Source organism: Ostrinia nubilalis, chromosome 2 (assembly GCF_963855985.1).
Source record: "Ostrinia nubilalis chromosome 2, ilOstNubi1.1, whole genome shotgun sequence".
Taxonomy (NCBI): Eukaryota; Metazoa; Arthropoda; class Insecta; order Lepidoptera; family Crambidae; genus Ostrinia; species Ostrinia nubilalis.
The window spans coordinates 5,693,157-5,714,794 of record NC_087089.1 but is presented as its reverse complement, the minus strand read 5'-3'; the positions used below and the strand labels follow the sequence as shown (position 1 = coordinate 5,714,794).

The window sequence follows — 21,638 nt, the reverse complement described above, 5'->3', positions numbered from 1 at the left end:
GTTTATTTTCAACCGACTTCATATTGTTATTTACTTTGTTAACAGAGGAAGAAGAATCCGACGGTGAATCAAATCGCTCTGTCAAAATGAAAATAAAATTGAAGGGGAAAAGTAAGGGCACACCTGGACGGAAGCGCAAACAGCGCAAATACATTTCAGACGATGAAGACTATGAGGAGGATTAAACTCCCTGCTAAGTAGTGGTCAAGGCTACTGCAAGTATAAATGATAGTATATTTTAGTAGGTATATAAAATACCAATAGGTACATCATATAGTAATTAATCCCATCCATTTTATCTTTGGACATAGTTATAATTTTTAAGCCATTATTTAATTAATTACTCGACATATTTTATATTTTCACTACGAATATGCACATGTCTATGAAATTAAAAATAATTCATCCTTACACATTTTTTTTGTTTTACTTTATAGAAATGTACTGAGAACTTACCGCATCTGAATGCATTGGCAATTTTAAGATGATTATTAATGTTATAGGACATACTTAATCTCTTAATTCAAATGGCTAATTATGACAAAACTTGAATCATTTTTATAATATCGACTATTAATGTATGTAGTTATTATGTGTATTTGACCTATTGCATATTATTAGGGACTTTTCTAGGTGACAAATTAGCAGAGCGCTAGTAACATCGCGAGCATTTTATTCTCACTTCGCCAAAAGTACCCGAATTAGGTAAAAGGTTTGAAAATAATATAAAAATATATAAATTAAAAACTATTATAGTTATTCAAAACATATTTTTTACCTACAATTTCTTGTTCTTCTAAGATAATCTGCTGGCGGTGTTCTTAGTCAAATTTTGATAATATTTTTCTTCTAATTCAGATATTTCCTGCTAATTTTTTACCTATTCTATGGACAACAATTGACGCGCCCCCTCCATATAATTGAGTACCTATTAGAAATTTAGTACCCATGATATTGCTCAGCAGCTAAACCCTTTTGCTGTGGCTGGCGTGTTTACTCATCCTGAAGAATGTGCTTATCCTAGTTCTGGTGAACGATAACTGTTTAAAATTATCCGTCCAACCCATACGGCGCGATTTTACCGTGTCTCAAACTTCCGACAGTCTAATAAACCATTTATGGCTTGATTGGTGTTGCTAGTTAACGATTTATTCAAACGAGTTATCATGACTGCAGTTTGTGTCCTACTACTAACTCAGCAAACCGGGTTTGCCGCAGGAAAAGGGTTAGAAGTTTATAATTTTAAATGTAATTATTTATAATCCGAATATTTTCTCAATTATTTTGGCCTAAAAAAGGTTTTAAGATAAAGCGCGTCAGTTGTTGCATACTGGTTGGTAAAATAGGTGTTTTAAGGATATTTTAATATGTAAGATGTAACACACTGCTGTATTTCTGAATTGATTTCATTTTAAACCATTTGATTGGTACAATATAATGTCTAATCTTGGATAAATTCAAATTATAACTGCACATTTTAATGTACACTGATTTTCTCATTGTAGGTATAATGTGTTTTGGCATTTAATTAAACAATTAAATTATATTGTATAGTTTTATTTTTTATCCTCTGAGTCATCTGTCTTATTAAGTTTTTGTATGTCCTTGTGTTTGAAGTCAGCCCATTTGTAAAGGACACCATGCACTGTCAGCATGTGCTTATTTAAACTTGTGCTATAAGTAAACTTTTGCGTACATGTAGGACATCCAAAAGGCTTTTCACGAGTGTGCACACGATGGTGACGTTTCACATCACCTCTTGTATAAAAGGACAAGTCACACAATTCACACTTGAATTGTTTATCACCCATATGTCTGTAAAGAAAAATGTCTTTATTTACAATGTCCTAGTGTCAAGGGTAAAAAAAATATCACAATTAATTGTTAAACTAAACTGTGGATTTCTAGAAAACAGTATAATTATTAGAAATAATGTGACTTTTTTACCTTTTCAAATGTAGAATCAAACTTTTCTTTGTGTGGGTTTTATATCCACAAAAATAACATTCTACTCTCTTTTCTATATTATGTTTTTTCCTGTGACTGAGCAGTTCTGATGATGTTACAAATGTATCACCACAATCTTCACAGTTATAGTTACGAATATTATAATGCCGATACATATGGTCTTGCAAAGACTGCTTAGATTTCAAAAGTTTGTGACAGATGTTGCAGGCTAATTTACTGTTTTCATGAACTTGTGAATGCTTTTTCAAAGTATAACTATGTTTAAATTGTTTCCCACATACTGAACATGTAAAATATGTAGTAGAGCTATGTGTTTTCTGATGCGCGGAAAGACTGGCAGCCTGAGTAAATCTTTTGCCACATTGACAATGATATGGGCGTTCTCCATCATGCCTTCTCATGTGGTTTACCAACGTTTGGCTATGGGGTGTTGAGTATGAACAACTTGTACAATGATAACGACGAGTAGAACTAAAACCTGAGACATCACCAATATGTTTTCTTTTTTGATGCATTGACGCAACATGTTTCATGAGTGATGATCTAGTCTTAAGAACTTTACCACATACACTGCAAACGAACTGATTCAGTGTACCTCTTTGAGAATCATTATCATCACATTTTTTTACTTCACTGGTGTTTGAAGTGTATTCATCTGATTCATGTGAATTATCCGATTCTTTGATATTATTTAACTTTGGTATTTCCTTGAAATCACAGTCTTCTTTAACTTTGTAGGTGTTAGCAGCAAATCTTTCATCAAATGATACACACTTCAATCTAAAATTATTAGCTGCATTTAATTCGTCAATACAATTACTACAAATCGAATAAGGTAAATACCTTTCTGAATATATTATAATCTGGAAACATAAATAAACCTTTTCCAAAATATCTTTAGATTCAGGAGTAGCATCAAATAAATTTACAGAAGCTAATGAAGTTTGTAAGCATATACGACACACATCACGCAAAAGTGGAGTTTGCGAACTCATTATATGTAGGTTTAATAATTTTAAAACAATATACAGATGAATAAAATTATTTTTTACGTTAAACGAACCGACCGTAACAAATCGCAAAAATTTGTAAACAATCAAACGTCAAAGTCAAAATGACATGACAACACAAAGGGGACGTTTGGCCGAAAATAAAATTGTTAGCGCTAATGAAAAATGGCGTTCTTTAGCGGTAAATAACAGTGCTAAAAAATGTATGGAAAACGTCCCAATGTACACACGGCCACCCTGTTAACTATCCATTTCCGTTTTTGCTCTCGCTTTCATTAAATGGCAATTCTTTGCGATAGATACAGTCTTTCCCAAAGTGGGCGGTAAGACCCAGAAAAAAAATCGGGACGTTTGTGTAGAGGCTTGGAAGGCGTCATTTACTAGGTGTCTTATGCCCGTTTTCACCATCAATCCCTAATTTTTAAGTGGTACTTATGGTAACATAACAATATTAATTTTGTTTTCATAGGTAGAATTTATTCTCAAAAGGGGGCAGTAAACAAAATAAGTTTGGGACCCGCTGCAATAGAATGAGTCGAGAAGACGACATGACCGGCAATGGGTAGTTAACACTGTTGCCGATAGTACACACGGCCACATTGTTAACTATTTCCGTTTTTGCTCTCGCTCTAATCAAATGGTGATTCTTTGCGATAGAACGATATGGACATGACTGGCAATGGGCAGTTATATAGCACTTGCCGATAGTAGGCCTTGTTTGAAAACATGCTGTTTTGGGGCGGTTGGCATGACGATTACAATTTCTAAAAAAATCTATTTTCGGCCAAACGCCCTTCGCTCAACCCCACTTTTATGGTTACTAGTAGTAATAAATTTTTAACGGTATTCTTAGGACCGTACTAAATATAATTTTTGTCTCGTTCTACAAGCAGTAGGACGGTCCCGTCAATAGGTTATTAAAATAATTAAAAGCAAAAATTATGTAGTCAAGAAGTTTTATTTAGGACTGTTGCCAAATTAAGCTTCAGCCTGTGCTTGCAACTTCTTGATGAAGGATTCCTTCTTCTGCTTGATCCTGTTCTTTCTTTCGGCCAGTGTCAGCTTGCGCTTATTCCAGCGTTTCTGTTTGGCAGGGTCTTTCTTGCCTTCCTTCTTCTTGTATGAGGGGTCAGCCCGGATTGATTCATGTGCCTTCTTGTATAGACCTTCAACCTGTATAAGAAAAATAATTTTCAATAAGTTCAATAAATAAATAAATAAAATGGGAGATGATACTTTTTTTTTGTTTGTAGCAATTTTATGATATAATTAACCATGATAAATCAATAGCTTAGTATTTTCAATTGCAATTTATTTGGTCCGACTTCGACACTGTTATTTTAAATATGAAATAACAGTAATTTGTTCGGACGAATAGTTATTTCTTGAAAATATTACTTACAGCATCTGCAACTACACCAAGTTTGATGTATTTGCCGAATTGCCTCTTGTAGGAGTCCTCATCCTCTTGTTCCAAGTTCTTCATGTATTCAGCAACATGTAATCCGAAGATGTGAGATCTAAAACAATTAAAAATGATTACAATCCTTAATTCAGATTCCAAAGCATAGTATTTTTTTTATGAATCAATAAAATTGTTTCCTAGACCGGTTTCCAAAAACGATTTAACATTTTTATTCACAACCAAAATGTCTCGGACTTTTATATAGCTCCAATAGACTGTCCAAAACATAGTGTGGCTATTTTTTTGGAGGATGAATGGAGCTTACAATATGTAAGTAAATGACTATGTTTATACCTGTGCACTTCAGCGTTGAATTTCTTTGATTCTGCATCATATCCTGGGAACCTTTTGATGGAATGAGGAACATTAAGACCTCCATCTACTGCTCCTTTCATGGCTCCAAATACACGGGCACCAGTGGTAGTTCTTGCCAATCCAACATCAAGGTAACATCTGAGTAAAAAAATTCATATTAGACTATTCATATGGTATGTATAACTATCATGATACAAATAGACTTCTTTGTGGTAAAATAAAAAAACTAGGGAGTGGGAATACACACCTGAAAGCTCCAGGGCCATTGTCTACAGGTTCCACATTGAATTCATCACCAGTTACTTCGGTTGCACCAGCATATAGAGAGTCAAGGCCAAGTCGTTGTAGAAGTCTTCGCGCCAGCAATAGACCAGTGCAATACGCAGCAGCATAGTTGGTAAGTCCAACCTAAAAAGAAGACTGTTTTAGTTAAAATCTAAGCAACAATTTCCATCAATAATTTACGAGGGTGGAATAATAAGATAACTCAGTATTGAACATATGGCAACATGATTTAAGCGTTTGTACGTCGCCTTCAGACCGCCCGTTCAAAATCATCATTGATAGAACTTTTGAGTGATAACCTCTCAAGCAAAATAAAGTAAATTTTCATTTTATACTTGATTCTGTTATAAAATTCAATTACCTTGATGCCATAGCGGGGTAGTTCATGTGAGTAAGCAGCGCACACAATGTGGTCACCTTCAATACGAGAGTAGGCAACCTGGCAGGTCACATCCTTGTTAGAGAGACGTACAATCAACCGGTATTTGGGTGTGTTGTACTTGTTCTTGTCCTGAAATGATAATTCGCAGTTAATAATACATATTATTTGCATCACCACAAGTCCCAGTAAGTATTACTAAAGAATTAGGTAGTACCTGCACAATCAGGCGTTTTCGTGCATAGTAGTCAGTTTTCCCTTCACGACGCCTCTTGAATTTAACTTGGTACCTCTTGAAGTACTGCTTGTTCTTCACAACTTTGACGAAACCCTGAAAAGATAAGTTTGTTAGAAACCATTGCAAGAGACAAAGCAGTAAGTAGTGTTTATGTAAACATCAGAGACACTTTTAAATCATGAATGGTACAGTTGAGAACCAATTCAAACACGGAGGCACCATAAAACATGGTACAACCAGTCAAATAGGCTTCTTCTGCACCATCAGATGACGCGCATGTGTCGGCGTTTCATCATTTAGGTTAGATTGATTTTAAATGTTACAGTATGAACAGGTAAAGTACAGGGCAACAATGATATTGTTTAGACACTTTTAGACTTCACCGTTTTTATTAATTCACACAAAATAAGGTCACTTCACATGACACGATACACCAATATGGTCAAAATTTAATCCTCATAAACTTTTTCCATCAGTGTTATGAACACTATCAACACCAGTCTATTACGTTCACAACAAGGCACATTATAAGAAGAGACTCTGATTTTAGAAAAATTATAATTACTAACCATTTTAAAATAAATCAAATGTACGGCAGCTTCTTTCACAGAACACCACCGGAAAAGACAGATTGGGTATAGACAAGGAAGGAAAGAAAGAAATTTTTTTTTCTATTAAATTTGTGACCATGTATATTGGCCATTTCTAAATAAGAAAAAGAAAATTGTAATGTGGAGTAGGCATGTGACCTTCTATTTAATAAAAAATATTTCAACCCGCCTTGGCTGCTGGCGGGCACTTCAATCAATCAATTCAATCCATAATAGAAATTAGATTTGAAATCTTTTTCAGGAGACATATGGAAGGTATTATAGGTGTACCAGAATCTCATGGCAAACAAAAATATTGGAAAAGTGTGTTTTTCATATGGCCATTGTCTATGGCATAGAGAAAAGTAATAGTCTATGGCTTTATTGTCACCTGTCAAAGTAAATCAAGAGATCTGTCAGCCGCTGCAGAAATTTTGTAATCTCTTCATGCCTATTTGTTATTTTTGTAAAAAAGACGAAAAAACTCAAGCAAGTCATATTGTTTTCAAAGTGTATTGTAAAATAAGGCATAATTCAAAGTCAATCTTTGATTTTAATGCGCGTCGTTGAGTTGACAGTAAGTTGGAGTGAAATGTACGATACTTACCTACATTTAGTTTATTACCTAACTGCGTCAGAAGGAGGGTTATGTTTATTTTTATATTATTCTTACCTAATAGCTGCTTTATCGGGGTTTTCAGGTGTATTTCATGCATTGGTGCAGAGGAATGGTGAAAATGTTATGACCATTTGTAAAGAAAATTGAAAAAGATTTCATCAAGCAAGTTTGAGTAATTGAAATGCTGAAAAAGCGTTTTATATTATATTAATACCTCTTTAACTTGATCATCTATTTGAAGAAGAAGAAATGCAAGTGGAGTTCTTAGAATCGTTTTCTAGTTCTGAAAGAAGTGATAAGTTATAAGTATGATAATTAATAAAATTATTTACAGTAATATACGGTTTACTTATTTTTCAAGACATGTTCCTATGTTAAAAACCCGATGTATAACAACATTCTTCATACACATACCTAAAATGTATAGGTAGGCATTCGTACTTCATGTTCATTAATATTAGTCATAAATAAAAATTAAACAATATCAAGATTGTTTAATCCAATTTCCCCAGTATTGCACTCAACAAAGTTTATTTTCCCCATTTGCCATGAGATTCTGGTACACCTATATACATTTTAAATCATAAACTAGCAGAAACTAATATTCTAACATTTAATATGCAATGCAAAAATCGTCGCGTGTTAAAATTTTGAAATAAATACTAGGGTTGATTTTGATAGGATTGCTAGGATCGTATCACAATCGTATCGGTCTTACAGAATGTTTTGCGGGTCAATTTAGTGAGATTGTCTATGACTGGCGGAAACGGAAACGAAAAAGTTAACAAAAAAAAAAGGCATTGTCAAAAATTCGGTATGGCTTCCTTCTATTCTTACCCCGAATTATTTTTGGCGGGTTTTGTATTTACATTGCCATTTTTATATGAAAAGAGTAACGTATTTAGATATTACCTTAAGTTTTTTCTTTACTATGCATATGTGTTAATAACATGCACCGTATTGCTGCCTGTAGTGCTATTATATCCACGGGACGTAACAAATTTAATGTAAGTATCGATTATTTTTAAACATCAAACCTGTGACTATTTTCAGTCCACCGTACCTTTATCTTCTCGTCTAAACATTATTGTTTGTTTACCAGAGTTGCATCCAGATTCTGCCGTTATGCTTCTCATATAGTAGGAATAGAATGGGAACTAAGAGGCTTAGAAAATTGGGATAATGAACAGTGCTATATCGTGATATCAAATCATCAGAGCTCATTAGATATATTAGGTAAGGTATCTACTAGAATCTAGATCAAGTGTGTTCTGTATAATTTTCTTGGTCTTACAATCCAAATGTTACAGGCATGTTTGAGATGTGGCCCCGCATGAAACGATGTACAGTCGTAGCCAAAAGACCGCTTATGTTCACTGGAGCCTTTGGTTTCGGTGCTTGGTTGTCGGGTCTTGTATTTATCGATCGCCTAAAAACTGATAGAGCACGCCAGCTAATGATGGAAGCTACAGAGAGAGTAATAAGAGAAAAGGTATATTATTTAATAACATCGCTGTCGTTGCGGTACTCGCGTCGGTGAGTTAGGACACCATGGCCTCTCATGCCAAATGAGCGCTGGTCGAGTCTCCCGACACGCCTGCATCGGCCGAGTGCTCCAAGCGGCGCAAATATGCAGCTCTCAATGAGAGTTATATATTTGTGCCGTTTGGGGTTGAGACTATGGGACCATGGGGTCCAAGCGCTCGTTCCTTTTATAAGGAACTGGCAAAGAGGCTCACCGAGGTGACCGGTGATGAAAAGGCTGGCAGCTATTTCGGTCAGAGAATTAGCCTGGCCATTCAACGTGGCAATGCTGCCAGCCTTTTGGGTACCATTCCTGACTGCGGCGCTGGGGGTGAAGTATTTTTTATTTTGTAAATAGTTTTTATCATTAGTAATTTTTAAATTTTAGTTTTTAAGTAATTTTAAGTTAAATAAAATATTATTATAAAACTTATTACCTATAATATTTTTATGTAAAATTATTAAACACATTGAAATTTTCAGACAAAACTGTGGGTGTTTCCAGAAGGAGCAAGATACAATAAAGGCAGTATTCAACCATTTAAAAAGGGAGCCTTTTATCTAGCAATTGATGCCCAAATTCCTATTATGCCTGTAGTATTCAGTCAATATTATTTTCTTGATAGTGAAACAAAAACATTTGAACCAGGTCAGCACCTTATTTTTATAATATTATTTTTTATTTGCTTGTTATGATATTGTTATTTAACTTCTGAGTAATAATATTAATTAATTGTTTTAGGAAAAGTGGTGATAAGCACTTTGCCTCCAATACCTACTAAAGGTATGACCCGTGATGATTTGGAAACTCTTTCTGAAATGACTCGCCAACAAATGATTGAAGTCTTCAATGAGAGCTCCAGAGATTTGGTTATGCAGAAGAAAATAGTTGTTTAAGTTTTGCCCTAAGTTTAAGTATAGCCTATAATCTAGTCATTGTTTATTTATAGCAAAGAGTTTGTTGATCTCATTCTGTAACCCACAGTGTATTAACAATTGATATTATTTATATTAGTATTTAGATTTGAAACTTACTAGTCATTTGTACCTTATTTAAAACTTGTTTTATATTTGATATTGATTTAGAAGTTTATGCAATATTAGGTAGGTTACATCAATTTATTTAAGTATGGTCTTCAATCAAATTAAAGTATGTCTTTTAAGAATTTTAAGATTATGCTATAGGTAAATAATTTACAAACATTGCTACTGTACTATTTGTTTGCATTTTAAACAGTATTGTATTTTTATGGCGCAAGTACACACTATGCAGAAAATTGACCGAGAAAAAGCGCTAGCTATCACACTGAAAATTGGGTGACGCACGGGTGCGGGAAGGATAAAATAACAGATATCCAGTGACTTCCGTTAACATTCCTTATGCTTTAAGCTCTAATGTATGGTGCCCTCAAGATATTTTTGTTATTTATTTTACATTAGTAAATACATTTGTTCTAACATAACAAATTGAATTGTTTTAATTAAAAGATTAAGAGTTTATTACTGTTCATTTCAACCCTTTACCACCAACACCAAATTATTACTTGCGCGCTTGCTATGTTAAAGCTTGGTCCGTGAGCACGTAGAATCGGTGCAGTCCTGTTGTCCCCCCTGGCTAGGGGAGACAACAGGACTAGATTTTTAATCAATGATTTGAGGACTGTTGTCTCCCCTAGCCAGGGGGGACAACAGGATTTCTAAATCCTGTTGGCTCCCCTAGGGGGGCCAAGCAGGGGGGACAACAGGACTGCACCGTAGAATCCCGTCCAATGACCCCAAGCTACCCATCCCTATCGCTCGCGCGTAATTATATTACTGTCGCGCTCGCACACTCACTGCGGGCGCCCGTCGCACAGCCGCGACAGCGACATAATTACGCGCGAGCGATAGGGATGGGTAGCTTTTGGGGTCACTGGACGGGATTCTACGTGCTCACGGACCAGGCTTTAGCAGGTTTATTGTTACAGAATAAAAAACTGTTGATTATGATTCCTAAAAGCGCCACTGAAGCGGTGAAGAACTAGGTACTACCAGTATTTAATTACCGTGGTACTACTGTGGACTAAACGAGACCAAGTTACTCTATGCATGAGACTACGCCAGTAGCGCCAACTAGTGAGTGCAATAAAGGAACATCCATACGCGTCGAAGGATTAGGTCATACTCTTTCCTATGTATTACTTTTCTCTATGCTCTAATCTGTGGATTAGGTGCCAGTGAGCGTGCCAGCTAGGTAGGTATTAGGACACTAATTTGAATCAAAAATCCTTTATTTAAATAGACTTATTCTAAAGTATGTAATACATAAAACAACATCTTTTGCCCCTACACTGTAAAACCTATTTGGAATTAAAAAGATATAACAAATTAAAATCAAATTGGTACTATCTTTAATTTGGGTTTCTTTAATTATGTACATATTTTATTTACTGGGTATAATAAAGTGTAAATTAACATATATTTTTTTGTAAATTTAACTATACTCCCTAACCATGATTAATAAATATTTAAAAATGTTATGCCTCTGTGGTCTCTGGTCTAGTAGTGGTGGGACCACCTCCTTCAGACCCGGAGGTCCCGGGTTCGATTCTTGGTGGTTGCAAAATTTTCTGCTAGATTTGGTTGGTGGTAGGGCTTGTTCTAAGTCCGCCTGGCTAGTACCACCATCTCGTCTCGTCTTGTTTTGCCCTAACAACAATGTTAATAGTATTGTGGTATTTCAGCAATAAGATTTGTATGATTTTTTATGTATGATTATAGTTGTCAATTTACAATTAATACTACTATTTCTTCAGGAGCCCGATTCGTAACACCATCTACATTTGAGCATTAAGCATTTTTATTGCATTCCACGTTGAAATTATGTAGCGACAGTGCATATTACTATTAAATCTCGGCGCGGTTTTGCAATAAAATGTATAATCTATAATCTGATGTTGACTGTCATTAAATCGCCGATTTCGTATTATTTTACGCTACGTTCATAGATTTAAATCTAAGGCTACGTCACAAAATTCTCACTTATTCATTCCAATTATCTCCCCATCCTTCATCGCCTAGCTCATCAGATGGGACAAAGTTCAATTTACTACTAAAAGTCTGCTGTTCTTCTGACTGCAGAACGTTTATGATAGTGGGCTTTTCTATGACTGGTGTCATATCTGCAAAGAAGTCGAAATCATCGCCTTTCTTTGTTAAGTCAATCTTCTGATTTTTTATGTCTAACTCTGATATATCGACAATGTTTCTTTTTGCCTCAATTGCAGCTTTCTGCAATTGTATTCTGGACACAGGATTAATTTTTAACTCGGGCCTAAGCAAATCGTTATTCAAATCTATATTTTCGATGGGGGGTTGCAACTGATGGTCCTGGAATATATCAGGTTGATTTAGCTCTTCAGTATCTCTCAATGTTAGCTGACGATTGCTATTGTCCCAATCACTCCAGTCGTCCTCACTTTCTGCTCTCGATATATTTTTATTTAATAAGATTGGTTCATTATCAATAGATTCACCACCTACTGGTGAAGGTCTTTCATTTAATGTCATCACACTGTCATCATGATGAAATATTTCTTCAGAACATGGTAAATCCTGTAATGGTTTTGTTGTGAAAACAATTTCTTGTGGTTTTTCAATAGAAAGTTTAGAGTTTGGTCTTCCATCAGTGAATAACTTAGATCGTTTACCCCCAATAACAGTGTCTGCCCCAAGTATGGGGACCAATTCACTTAAACAAATCAATGTAGCAGCAACTAAATTATCATCTGTGTCTTTGATACCAATGAGCAACTGAAAAAAGAAAATACTTATAATGAGGAAGATGTAAATCAAAATTTATTCCCCTTTTTTAGCCCTAACAAAAACTTTAAGCTAAAATAAGACTAACTGTGAAAAAATTTTGTTGATATCACGAAAATTGAATATTTTATAAGCAAATCAATATGGGAACGCGCGAAAACTGATAGCACCCCTGGAATACGGGCGGTGACGTCACACCGCTCGTTGGGCAACGACGGACGGGCGGCGCGGGTGCTAGCTGCGCTCTGTAAACTTATTTTCGTTCATTTCGATACATTTTTTATTTATATTAACCGTATCTGATGCCAACCAAATAATCTTACGAAAGTAGATTTACTTATGGTTGTGGATACTTTCAGAAAACATGCAAAGTACCTTTATTATTGCAGAAATCCAAGGGCTAAAACTTGCAAGGTAAGTGAACCTATTATTATGGATGCAATAAATAATTGAGTATTTAGTATTTACGCTTTTTGTAGTATTTGACGTAGATTATAAAAGTTATATCTAGTTTAAAAGTAAAAGTACTAGTGCTGTCAGTCAGATTGCTGTGGGTTATCGATAAAAAATAATACCCATCAATAATTTAGCAACGTTAAGTCTTAATATTTTATTTTTACAGAGTTGGACGATCACGTCCAGTCGTGTTATAGACTACTAACTATCCAACTATCAATTATGGACATAATGTAATACTCGTAGGGTAAGTTCATTTGAAAATACTATATCCGCAGTGTACAATAAAAACAAGAGTTACACCTGAACACAAAGTTAGAGCTACGGCATATCATTGTACATTTGTTTGTGCTGAAGATAACGAATAAATTGGAAAATCTGGAATGCGGAGGTTTTGCAGCAAGCAATGAAGAATGCAAACATACAATGGCATTAATTGGTTTTAAGGTTATATGTATAGACGTAGTGAAGATCCCGCTTGTACCGAAGTAGCGTGCTATTGGAGGAAACCAAAACTGTTGTGCAAGTTGGATCTCAGCTAAAATTTGAACTGCCTTGTATAGGCAGTATAAAAATATATGTGTCAGTAGTACTACCACCATAACCATCTGACACAAAGATCAGTCCATCGGGCTTGATGATTTTTTTGTTCACTTTAAAAAGTTATTAGTAGGTATAAACTTTGTAACTTTCTATGGAATCAGTGAACGATCATGAATCGCAAGTAAGGTACAGTCAGTTTTGTCACAGTTAAAACTGGTTTCTAACTCTATCGAGGGTCGTCAACGTTTTTCCTGATTTTTATAGTTTGAGTCTGTTACGTCTTTCTTTTTCTGTTCTACTTGAATCTTCGTATCTCTCGTCTTTATTTCTATTGCAGATAACTCTATTCGGCGTACTACGCTACGTGCCCTAGCTGCCCATTGCCATTTCAGCTTGCTAATCCGTCAGGCTATGTCAGTGACTTTATTTGTCAACAATCTCGAGAATCAAGCTCCGAAACGAAACTGAGTAGGGCGCAGTTCGACATAAGCTTCATTTTGTTCGTATTCATCCGAATGCCTACCTGTTCCGATATATTCGATTAAGGACTTTGAGCATTGTGCCGAGGTCTTCCAGCAACTCTGCCATGAGTGCCATGACCACAATATCGTCAGCAACGGTAGCGATAATTAATATGGCACCGCTGGAGAGACTGCAGCACTGCCCAAGTTTCGATCGAATAGAAGGCCTTCTTCTCATATTCCACGAACGTCAAGCATAGTGGCAAGTTATACTCCTTCCATAGTTTTCTGTATAACCTGCCGCAGCTCTGCCCCAGGCAGAAAGGTTCTGGAGTGGAGACCACGTACCGGAAAACACAGCGTGGGACGTCCACCCACAAGGTGGACCGACGACCTGATAAAGATAGCAGGGAGGCGCTGGATGCAGGCCTCTACCAACTGTGCGATATTATGTGGAAGTTATTGAAGGAGGCTATGTTCAGCAGTGGAGGTCCTGTGGCTGAGATGACGATGATGATGACGATAACTCTATTCTAGAGTATTATTATCTCTTTGACTTCCACAGGCGGATTGTCACAAGAATAAGAAGTATGTCATGTGTAAATACATTTTGTTCGTATAGATTTTTATCGATAACTCGATGAAGCGACAACATTATTTTACCACCATAAAACATAGTCAATAACAAGGGATAAAGTAGGTAGAGAGTTTTTAGTATTGTCTTATTGTCTTTAAAGTTTCAAAGGATTCAATTTACTTTAAGTAACCCATCTGCGTGCGTACCTCGTGTTTTGTTTCTCTTATTTTTTGTCCACTGTTTCAAATAAAATGTCACTAAAATACTTTATAAAAAATTTGTAATGAAAAATATACAATGGTAGGTGTTATGTCTTTAGGTAGGTACTCGCATTAAAATGATCTTTGCAATAATATCGACTGGTTTTTGTAGATAACGCTTTCTCCCTTTTCGTTAACTTACACCATTTATGTATTTCTCAACTTTTCTTAGCTTTAAAAGTATTTTTCTGGGGCACTAACCATTGTATTAGTATAAAAGGGTTATTATACAATATCTGCATGGTATTTTTTTCTCCATAATTCTATAAAACTCGAAATGACTGCACGAGTCTATGAGCGCTCGAAGGAGCAATACCATCCCGGCGGGGAGGTAACGGGCGGTGTGACGTCACGCGCTAAACGGTCAAGTGCGAGTTGATTTTTAAAACATCCAACTTTGAATGCCCATAGAAAATTCAGTTTTTGAGATATCGAAAAAATTATTTTACTAATATTTTTTATATTTTATGTTTGATCTTTTTACATTATAAAATAATTACACTCATCTTCCTCATTATGTAAACACATTAATAATTATTTCTGTTTAATAGATGAAACTGGTCTAAACCATAGTTTTAGAGATCTCTATAAATTATAAATAAACTAGTCACGAGACACTAGTAATTTCTTTGGAAGAATGTATTATTAGCTATAGATTTTGAAAAATAAACTTACTTCTGGCAGAACATGTTGACACAATTCTTCATGTGAAAATACATGGACATATTTTGAAAAATGGGTCAAAAGTAACATTCTTATTTGACTATCTCTCACTCCGAATAACTGCACCAATCTAGGCTTTACATGTTCTTTAAAAGTAGTTAAAGTGAAAAAGCCTGGCTGTTCTCCATTTTGTAGTCTTTCTGAAAACATGGGACTTGTTAGTATAGATTAAAAGTTAATTTTTGAATCTAAATCTGCAGGGGTAATGCTTTTTATTTTTATTACCATTTTTGGGTTTAAAAATAAATGGGATCACATCCTTTCTTGCAGTGTTATCCAACATGGTAAGCCGGGATAATAATAAGCCACTAAGTTGTTTTGCTACAGTTTCCTCATCATAATGTTTTAAAGAATTTAAAATATTTGAGAAAAACTGGCATTTTTCTTCTTCCGACTTAAGGGGCAAAAAGTTTAGGAATTTATAAATGGATATAAATTCATGACTAAAGAAGTCATGCTGTAGTACTTCTGATAATTTGGGCCTGCTTTCAGGGTCTTGATGCTGTAGTTTACTTGAACAGTATTTCTTGAATTCTTTCAAATGTGGAACTTCATCTGTAAATAATAACTCAGATTAACAAAAAATCATAACTTAGATTTTTCTCATTATAGCCCCCTCATCTCAAGGGGACCTATTCAAACCTTATCATACAATTTACAGGCTTTTTTTTGGGTGAGCTGAAGGTGCTTTTTTATATTAGGTAAGTTTATAATTTAATAATAAGAATGTTACCATCTTTATGTCCTTTGAAAACATCATCCACTAGTACTGCAAATGCATATTGGTCAACTTTTGATGTTAGTTCATAGGAATCCTCATTTGGGTCTATTGCTTTGTCATACCTGAAGTAAATAATTAAAAAATAGTTTAGTAATTACCTATTTTATGATTTCTACAAAACATGTCACTGATTTTTTATACCTATGTATCCTTGCATGTTTCAAATAAGCTGAAGTTAATTCTCTAAATGGACACAGATACTGCATACCTCCAAGTTTCCATTGGCCATCTCCAGTGACATAAATAGCGGATAAACTGACATTATTGTGTGACATGCCCGCCTGAAATGTGCATAATTTATAGGTAAGAACATAGTAAATATATTAGAGTTAAAATCAATATTTAAATAAAAAATACAGGCAAGAGGGTAATAAATTCAATAAAAGTTTTATCATTATTACCTGATCATGTAAAAATACTAAAGCCCTTAAAATATTGTTCAATCCTATGCATATCTGAAGAGGTGTTTGTAATTTTAAAACATGTGACAATGGTTGTATATATTCTGTAGCCAAGTAAAGTGTAGAACGTTGCTGCCATGCTGATATATACCTCACAATGCAAGGGTGGCGATATTTGAGAAGATTCTGTAACATATAAATAATATCACAAGTTTTATTAAATGAGAGGAGGTTACATATACTAGCCAAACAATTTAAATAATGTAGGTTATCTTTTTATTCATTATTATACCAAAATAAGTCACTATTTGGTTGGACAGTTAACTTACATTGGAAGACTTCTCCAGCGGTGTTGATACAGACCATAAAGGACCAACTGCTGCTTCTCCCTTAAAAACTGATACGGATCCATCGCTTTTTAAGCTGAAATACCTGCAGCTATCGTTTATTGTTGCCTGATAATGTGACCAAAAGTCTGTAATTTCGACAGCCTTTTCTTCTATTTCTAAGCCACTTAATTGCGATCCTTCGTTACCCATCATTAGCCGTAGTATGTATTTTTATCAATAATATAACATGTCTCGTGAAAGTTATCTCGTTACGATTTTAATATTATTATTTCTCGTACGATGCAAGATCAATCAAAATCGAAAAACATTGATGTGAAGACTGAAGATGTGTCACCAATCTGTCAACAATGTCAATCTATTGGCGCAAGTACACTATGCGGGAAATTGGCCAAGACGTAATAGTGTGAACACCATCTCGGTTGCTTTTTTTTCCCCCACCCGGCCCGTGTGCTTTAGCTTCATTTAGCTTCATGCCCGTGCGTGTGTCGCCCATACTTCGGTGTGCCGTGCGGGCTAGAGCGCTTCGACTTGGACAAGTTTGTTCGGTGTGTGTTTACATTGACTTGACTTGGCTAATGAGGATCATTTCGATTTTTAGCTGTGAATGCAGATTTATAGGGCTAAGAAATCCTTAATACACAGTGCAAAAATTTTTGTTCTACGACAAAAATTGACGAAGTTATGGCCAAATTACTAAAAAAGTTCACTGACCGCCCGGCGCGGGGACGATGACGTCATTATATCCGATCCGAACGCTGCCGGCGTACTGCGTGGAGGGAAAATATTTTTTTCTAGCCAAATTATCAGTTTTAGAGAAAAACTTGTAATGACATTTATTCATCAGAATAAAGTAAGCTATCGATAGGTAATTTTTAAAAATGGAAATTGTGAAAAATAACGCAAAAAATCCATACGCTCATACGATTCAATGGCACGCAGAGACGCGATTGGGGTCTCCGCGGTGGTATATTTGGCGATTTATTCAAATAAAGTGTACATAAGTGTTGTTAGAGTCATATCTTCTTCCAAGTAAAATATAAAAATGTATAAGTATTAATTTATTTACTTCTAACAATAAGGTATAGCTTGCTTGCTAAGGCACCCACGCTTGCTTCCGCAGCTTCGGCTTTTTGGATCGCCATCGGCGCCTTCGGCGCCTCGGCGACCAGCCTCAGCCGCTCCAGCTCACCCGGGCGCCTGAGCCTCGTTACAGCGGGCGAGGGCTGCCCTCCCTCCGCGCCTCCGGCTTTTAAATTACACTCTAGGGGTAGGGCAGACAAGACTACGTGGAGTCGGTTTTGCAGCGATTCGTTTCTGTCACAAAATATTGCCTGTTAGTTTTGTGGCACAAAATATTGCCTGTTTTGGACCATTTCAAATTAATTTAATGTTAAAATACGATTTAATACGAATATAGACATCATGATTTTCAATAATAATATGGAAAAATACACTTATGAGTAAATGAAAACAAATATTAGGATACATCACATTTATGAATAATTATAGTTATTTATTCGAATGATTATGAGTTTCGATCATTAGTATAGAAAAATATATGAAAACAAATATTAGTAAAAACTAAGTGTATGATTAGTGATATTATGAATATCAATGATAATGTTTTTAAATATGTAGGTTTTAAATTTTTTATGAAGAATGATCATTAGTGTATCAAATTGTATGAGAAATATTTTCGGACCTCCAATGATAGGAATTAAAAAGTTATGTAAGAAAATGCGCTATAGTTCCAAAATACTGGACTGTCCTGTCGATGACATTGACAGTGGGGCGCCACCGTCAATACCGGATCGCTGGTTCAGATATTTGCCATGTTGGAAACCATATAGTTGAACGATGGTAGCGCCCCCCTGTCATTGAGTTTGGTGGGACAGTTCAGCGTGGGTCATCTATACCCTCCGCATTGCATCGAATCCTATGAAAATGTGGTTTTTGGACATAGCAATACTTATTTTTCACAATTTTTATTTTTAAAAATTACTGGTCGATAGGTTACTTTATTTTGAAGAATAAATGTTATTAAAAGTTTTTTTCTAAAACTGATAGTTTAGCCGGAAAAAAATATTTTCCATCCCAATAGTACGCCGGCTGCGCTCGATTCGGATATAGTGACGTCACGCGGCCTTGCGTACGTTGACTTTTAGCGGCAAAAACGGCCTATGTTTATTACTTAATATCTTCGTAAGTAATGGTCCGATTTGGATAATTCAAAAAGATATATCTTTCTTATGTCTTAAAGATTAACGTAGATACTAGTTTTATTGAATTTTCTACAACAGTACTGATCCTCATTGCCGCGCAGTGTAAAAGCAGCATTAGAGCAACTTGCTCGGCAAGTGTTTACTGCGTTCCGATTTGATCGCTGAACAGTTTTTAATGATGACTCAAAGCAACAATTCGAGGCAGTCAAATGTTTATTTTATTTTTATTTATTTTATAATTTAATAAATTTATCGTCAGAGATCATTCTAGGGACATTGATAACTTGAAAAGTTAAAACATGGTTTATTTAGTAAAACGCTGCAAGTTAAAAATGAAAAAATTACTTCGGATCGGAACGACTAATAAACACAAAAAAAGTCAAGCTGTCAGTCAGTCAGCTGTCACTCATACTCTATAATCTGTGCTGTCACTGTCAGGTTTTTATTCGGTGGTTGGGTTGATGAAACATTTTCTGTAATTTTTGAGTAAGAATGGCTTCGACCTTACTAAAAAAAGCCATTCTAACAAACCCACAGCACGTAAGAAAGACAGTAGGAATATTCTGTAATGGAGTAAGAAACCGTAAGATATTTTCAGAGTAACTCAATTTTCTATCAATAATACGAGTAGTTTGTTACGTCACATTGTATTTTCAGATTGGAACTACCAATACAAACCGGGCCCATACCCTAAAACTCCCGAAGAACGTGCCGCTGCTGCCAAAAGATATGGTCTGACCGTTGAAGAATATCAGCCATATCCTGAGGATATGGGATATGGTGATTACCCTAAATTACCTGATATTGGTGCAGACTCTAAAGATCCACACTATCCATATGATAGTCCGGAATTGAAGAGGAATTTCAATGAACCTGTAAGATTTAGTTTCAAATTATTTTTATTTAACCTTTTCAATGCCAATGGAACGGATACATGCATCCATCAGGTTGACCGCCGATGATGGATTAATCCGCCTTAAAAATGATGTCAGTAATAGGCTAATTGAGTATCAAGTAAAGTGAATAATAATGAATACAATGATTATATTGATATCATAATTCACCAAGCGTGGTGGTGATGGTTTTTATATTTGACGTGGCGCTGAAAAGGTTAATTTCAATATTGAACAAAAATTTTATTTCTTTAGAATAAGTGTATAGGAACATTAGTAAAGAAAAATTATGTTTATTATTTTAATTTTATTATTTCTATTTGTTGTAGCTTCATGCATCAGCTGAAATTTTTGGAGAAGATCGTTATGACCCTAATATGAGACCTCGTTTTTCACTTGCCCGTCAGTGGACTTGGTTTTTAGGAACTGTTGGTGGTTCTATGGCACTGTATTTCTATCTGGAAAATTTTAAAATGGGTAGACCCGTAATTGCTAAACAGTACCCAGGTGAAGGGCCTCACTACTTGTTTCCTGCTAATTAAATCTTCTGGAAATTTATTTAAAATGATTTATAGTTAATTTAGTTCACATTGAAAGATTAAACGAAATTGTTGTATTTCACTTGTTGTTTTTATTTTAAATTTAAGTCTAGGAAAAAAAACCGACTTTTTGTCAGCCAATACTTGTTTCGGATTGATAATGGACTTGTATGAAAGTGCGCACATCTTTTATACAAGTTAGAATCGGACCCAAAGTTATCAGCCAACAAATCCGACAATAAGTTTGCAGTCTGTGCCAAGGCTACGGTCAGTAGCTTTATTAAAGGTCGCGCAACGAGAGTTGAGGCCAGCAGAGGCAGCAGTCTAGCTCTCTGTGGGCAGACTCTCTCTTTCTAAGTAAACAAAAAATATAAATTTGCTCAAAGTCAATGAAACTCAATGTAAAATCTTTATTTCTTGACATAGGTAGAATTCTATCATTAAATGATAAGTGTAAATACTGGTAAAACGTTTTAGGAAGAAATTACTGTGAAAAATGTTTACAATGATCCAATGTCGGAAATCACGAAATAAACACTTGCGCGTGGAATCTTAAGTGACTTCCGGGACACCACGTACTACCGCAACCACGCACTACAAAATTTTGCACCATTTCTTGTGAATTATGTAATGTAAAAAATCTCAAACGAAATTAACTGCATAATAAACAAAATAGTAAACAACCGCCATGATGGGCCGGATTGGGCCGATGTTGCCACATGGTACCGATTCCCCAGGAATTGGGATTATAATTCCCTGATTCGCCAACACATTAAACCTAAACGGCCGACAATTTTGTGATTTTTAATTCAACTAGGTAATCGTAGTTCATATATTTAATAATTTATTCGTTTAACTTCTGATTTGGTTAGTGAATTGGCTATTTCGAAGAATTTACTAGGAGATTTAAATAAGGAGATAGCAATACTACAGTCCACACTAAAAAGAGAGGTCGGCCCACAGAGAGCGCTATTGACGGTCCGAATCCGGTATTGATGTAAATGTCTGAAATAAACGTTTTATTAAACAGTACTGTACCGTTATTCGAAGCCTTTATAATGAGAGTAGTGTCTGTCTTTTCCTGTTTGAGTACTAGTTTTGACGTATAATCTGCCCACGTGACTTCCGCTCCGGTCCCCCACCGCCTAAGCACGCCTCAATTAACGACACTAGCGCCACCAACGGTAGCTCGAAACTAGGTTTCGATATTCTCGCCATTGGTGTTTTAGTTCCCGTTC

General features: G+C 35.4%; 5 protein-coding genes and 1 long non-coding RNA gene across 6 annotated transcripts in view; 3 read left to right on the top strand and 3 right to left on the bottom strand.

The window, feature by feature from the left end:
* LOC135080660 (ATP-dependent helicase brm) overlaps positions 1-1,546 on the top strand; it is a 30,742-nt gene extending 29,196 nt beyond the window's left edge. The window contains exon 27 of the mRNA XM_063975354.1: positions 46-1,546. Within this exon, the coding sequence (XP_063831424.1) occupies positions 46-185 (140 nt within the window). The 3' untranslated portion in view covers positions 186-1,546. The remainder of the gene's footprint in view (positions 1-45) is intronic.
* On the bottom strand, positions 1,542-3,248 carry LOC135080669 (uncharacterized). Its single transcript, XR_010259055.1, has 2 exons — positions 1,948-3,248; positions 1,542-1,815 (listed from the first exon to the last, which is right to left on the bottom strand). It is a non-coding gene; the product is annotated as an uncharacterized LOC135080669 (long non-coding RNA).
* Positions 3,249-3,917: 669 nt separating this feature from the next.
* LOC135080650 (large ribosomal subunit protein uL18) lies at positions 3,918-6,312 on the bottom strand. The gene is made up of 7 exons (XM_063975344.1): positions 6,230-6,312; positions 5,640-5,753; positions 5,405-5,554; positions 5,006-5,166; positions 4,738-4,896; positions 4,381-4,498; positions 3,918-4,151 (listed from the first exon to the last, which is right to left on the bottom strand). Exons 1-7 carry the CDS (start codon positions 6,230-6,232, stop codon positions 3,957-3,959), a joined length of 900 nt encoding a protein of 299 aa, XP_063831414.1. The 5' UTR covers positions 6,233-6,312; the 3' UTR covers positions 3,918-3,956.
* Positions 6,313-7,653: 1,341 nt separating this feature from the next.
* Positions 7,654-9,893, top strand: LOC135086219 (1-acyl-sn-glycerol-3-phosphate acyltransferase alpha). The gene is made up of 5 exons (XM_063981047.1): positions 7,654-7,876; positions 7,972-8,105; positions 8,180-8,361; positions 8,877-9,042; positions 9,136-9,893. Exons 1-5 carry the CDS (start codon positions 7,686-7,688, stop codon positions 9,288-9,290), a joined length of 828 nt encoding a protein of 275 aa, XP_063837117.1. The 5' UTR covers positions 7,654-7,685; the 3' UTR covers positions 9,291-9,893.
* Positions 9,894-10,766: 873 nt separating this feature from the next.
* On the bottom strand, positions 10,767-17,087 carry LOC135080639 (protein-associating with the carboxyl-terminal domain of ezrin). Its single transcript, XM_063975334.1, has 7 exons — positions 16,726-17,087; positions 16,397-16,582; positions 16,137-16,276; positions 15,948-16,057; positions 15,440-15,769; positions 15,167-15,354; positions 10,767-12,185 (listed from the first exon to the last, which is right to left on the bottom strand). The coding sequence occupies exons 1-7, from the start codon at positions 16,936-16,938 to the stop codon at positions 11,415-11,417; spliced, it is 1,938 nt and encodes a 645-aa protein (XP_063831404.1). The 5' UTR covers positions 16,939-17,087; the 3' UTR covers positions 10,767-11,414.
* A 2,291-nt stretch (positions 17,088-19,378) lies between these two features.
* Positions 19,379-20,482, top strand: LOC135086217 (NADH dehydrogenase [ubiquinone] 1 beta subcomplex subunit 8, mitochondrial). The gene is made up of 3 exons (XM_063981032.1): positions 19,379-19,551; positions 19,626-19,843; positions 20,191-20,482. The coding sequence occupies exons 1-3, from the start codon at positions 19,461-19,463 to the stop codon at positions 20,401-20,403; spliced, it is 522 nt and encodes a 173-aa protein (XP_063837102.1). The 5' UTR covers positions 19,379-19,460; the 3' UTR covers positions 20,404-20,482.
* The last annotated feature ends 1,156 nt before the right edge of the window (positions 20,483-21,638 follow it).

What these genes read in the sequence shown, in the direction of transcription:
- LOC135080650 (XM_063975344.1), bottom strand. An exon ending in AATGGCCCTGGAGCTTTCAG is followed by an intron (nt 4,897 to 5,005) that starts GTGTGTATTCCC and finishes TTTTTTACTCAG; the next exon opens with ATGTTACCTTGATGTTGGAT. An exon ending in TTCAACGCTGAAGTGCACAG is followed by an intron (nt 4,499 to 4,737) that starts GTATAAACATAG and finishes TAATTGTTTTAG; the next exon opens with ATCTCACATCTTCGGATTAC.
- LOC135086219 (XM_063981047.1), top strand. Translation starts at nt 7,686, where the DNA reads ATGGCTTCCTTCTATTCTTACCCCGAATTATTTTTGGCGGGTTTTGTA. An exon ending in CGGGACGTAACAAATTTAAT is followed by an intron (nt 7,877 to 7,971) that starts GTAAGTATCGAT and finishes TTTGTTTACCAG; the next exon opens with AGTTGCATCCAGATTCTGCC. An exon ending in AGAGAGTAATAAGAGAAAAG is followed by an intron (nt 8,362 to 8,876) that starts GTATATTATTTA and finishes TGAAATTTTCAG; the next exon opens with ACAAAACTGTGGGTGTTTCC.
- LOC135080639 (XM_063975334.1), bottom strand. Translation starts at nt 16,938, where the DNA reads ATGATGGGTAACGAAGGATCGCAATTAAGTGGCTTAGAAATAGAAGAA. An exon ending in CGCTGGAGAAGTCTTCCAAT is followed by an intron (nt 16,583 to 16,725) that starts GTAAGTTAACTG and finishes TATATGTTACAG; the next exon opens with AATCTTCTCAAATATCGCCA. An exon ending in AAACATGCAAGGATACATAG is followed by an intron (nt 16,058 to 16,136) that starts GTATAAAAAATC and finishes TATTTACTTCAG; the next exon opens with GTATGACAAAGCAATAGACC.
- LOC135086217 (XM_063981032.1), top strand. Translation starts at nt 19,461, where the DNA reads ATGGCTTCGACCTTACTAAAAAAAGCCATTCTAACAAACCCACAGCAC. An exon ending in CTGTAATGGAGTAAGAAACC is followed by an intron (nt 19,552 to 19,625) that starts GTAAGATATTTT and finishes TTGTATTTTCAG; the next exon opens with ATTGGAACTACCAATACAAA. An exon ending in AGAGGAATTTCAATGAACCT is followed by an intron (nt 19,844 to 20,190) that starts GTAAGATTTAGT and finishes TATTTGTTGTAG; the next exon opens with CTTCATGCATCAGCTGAAAT.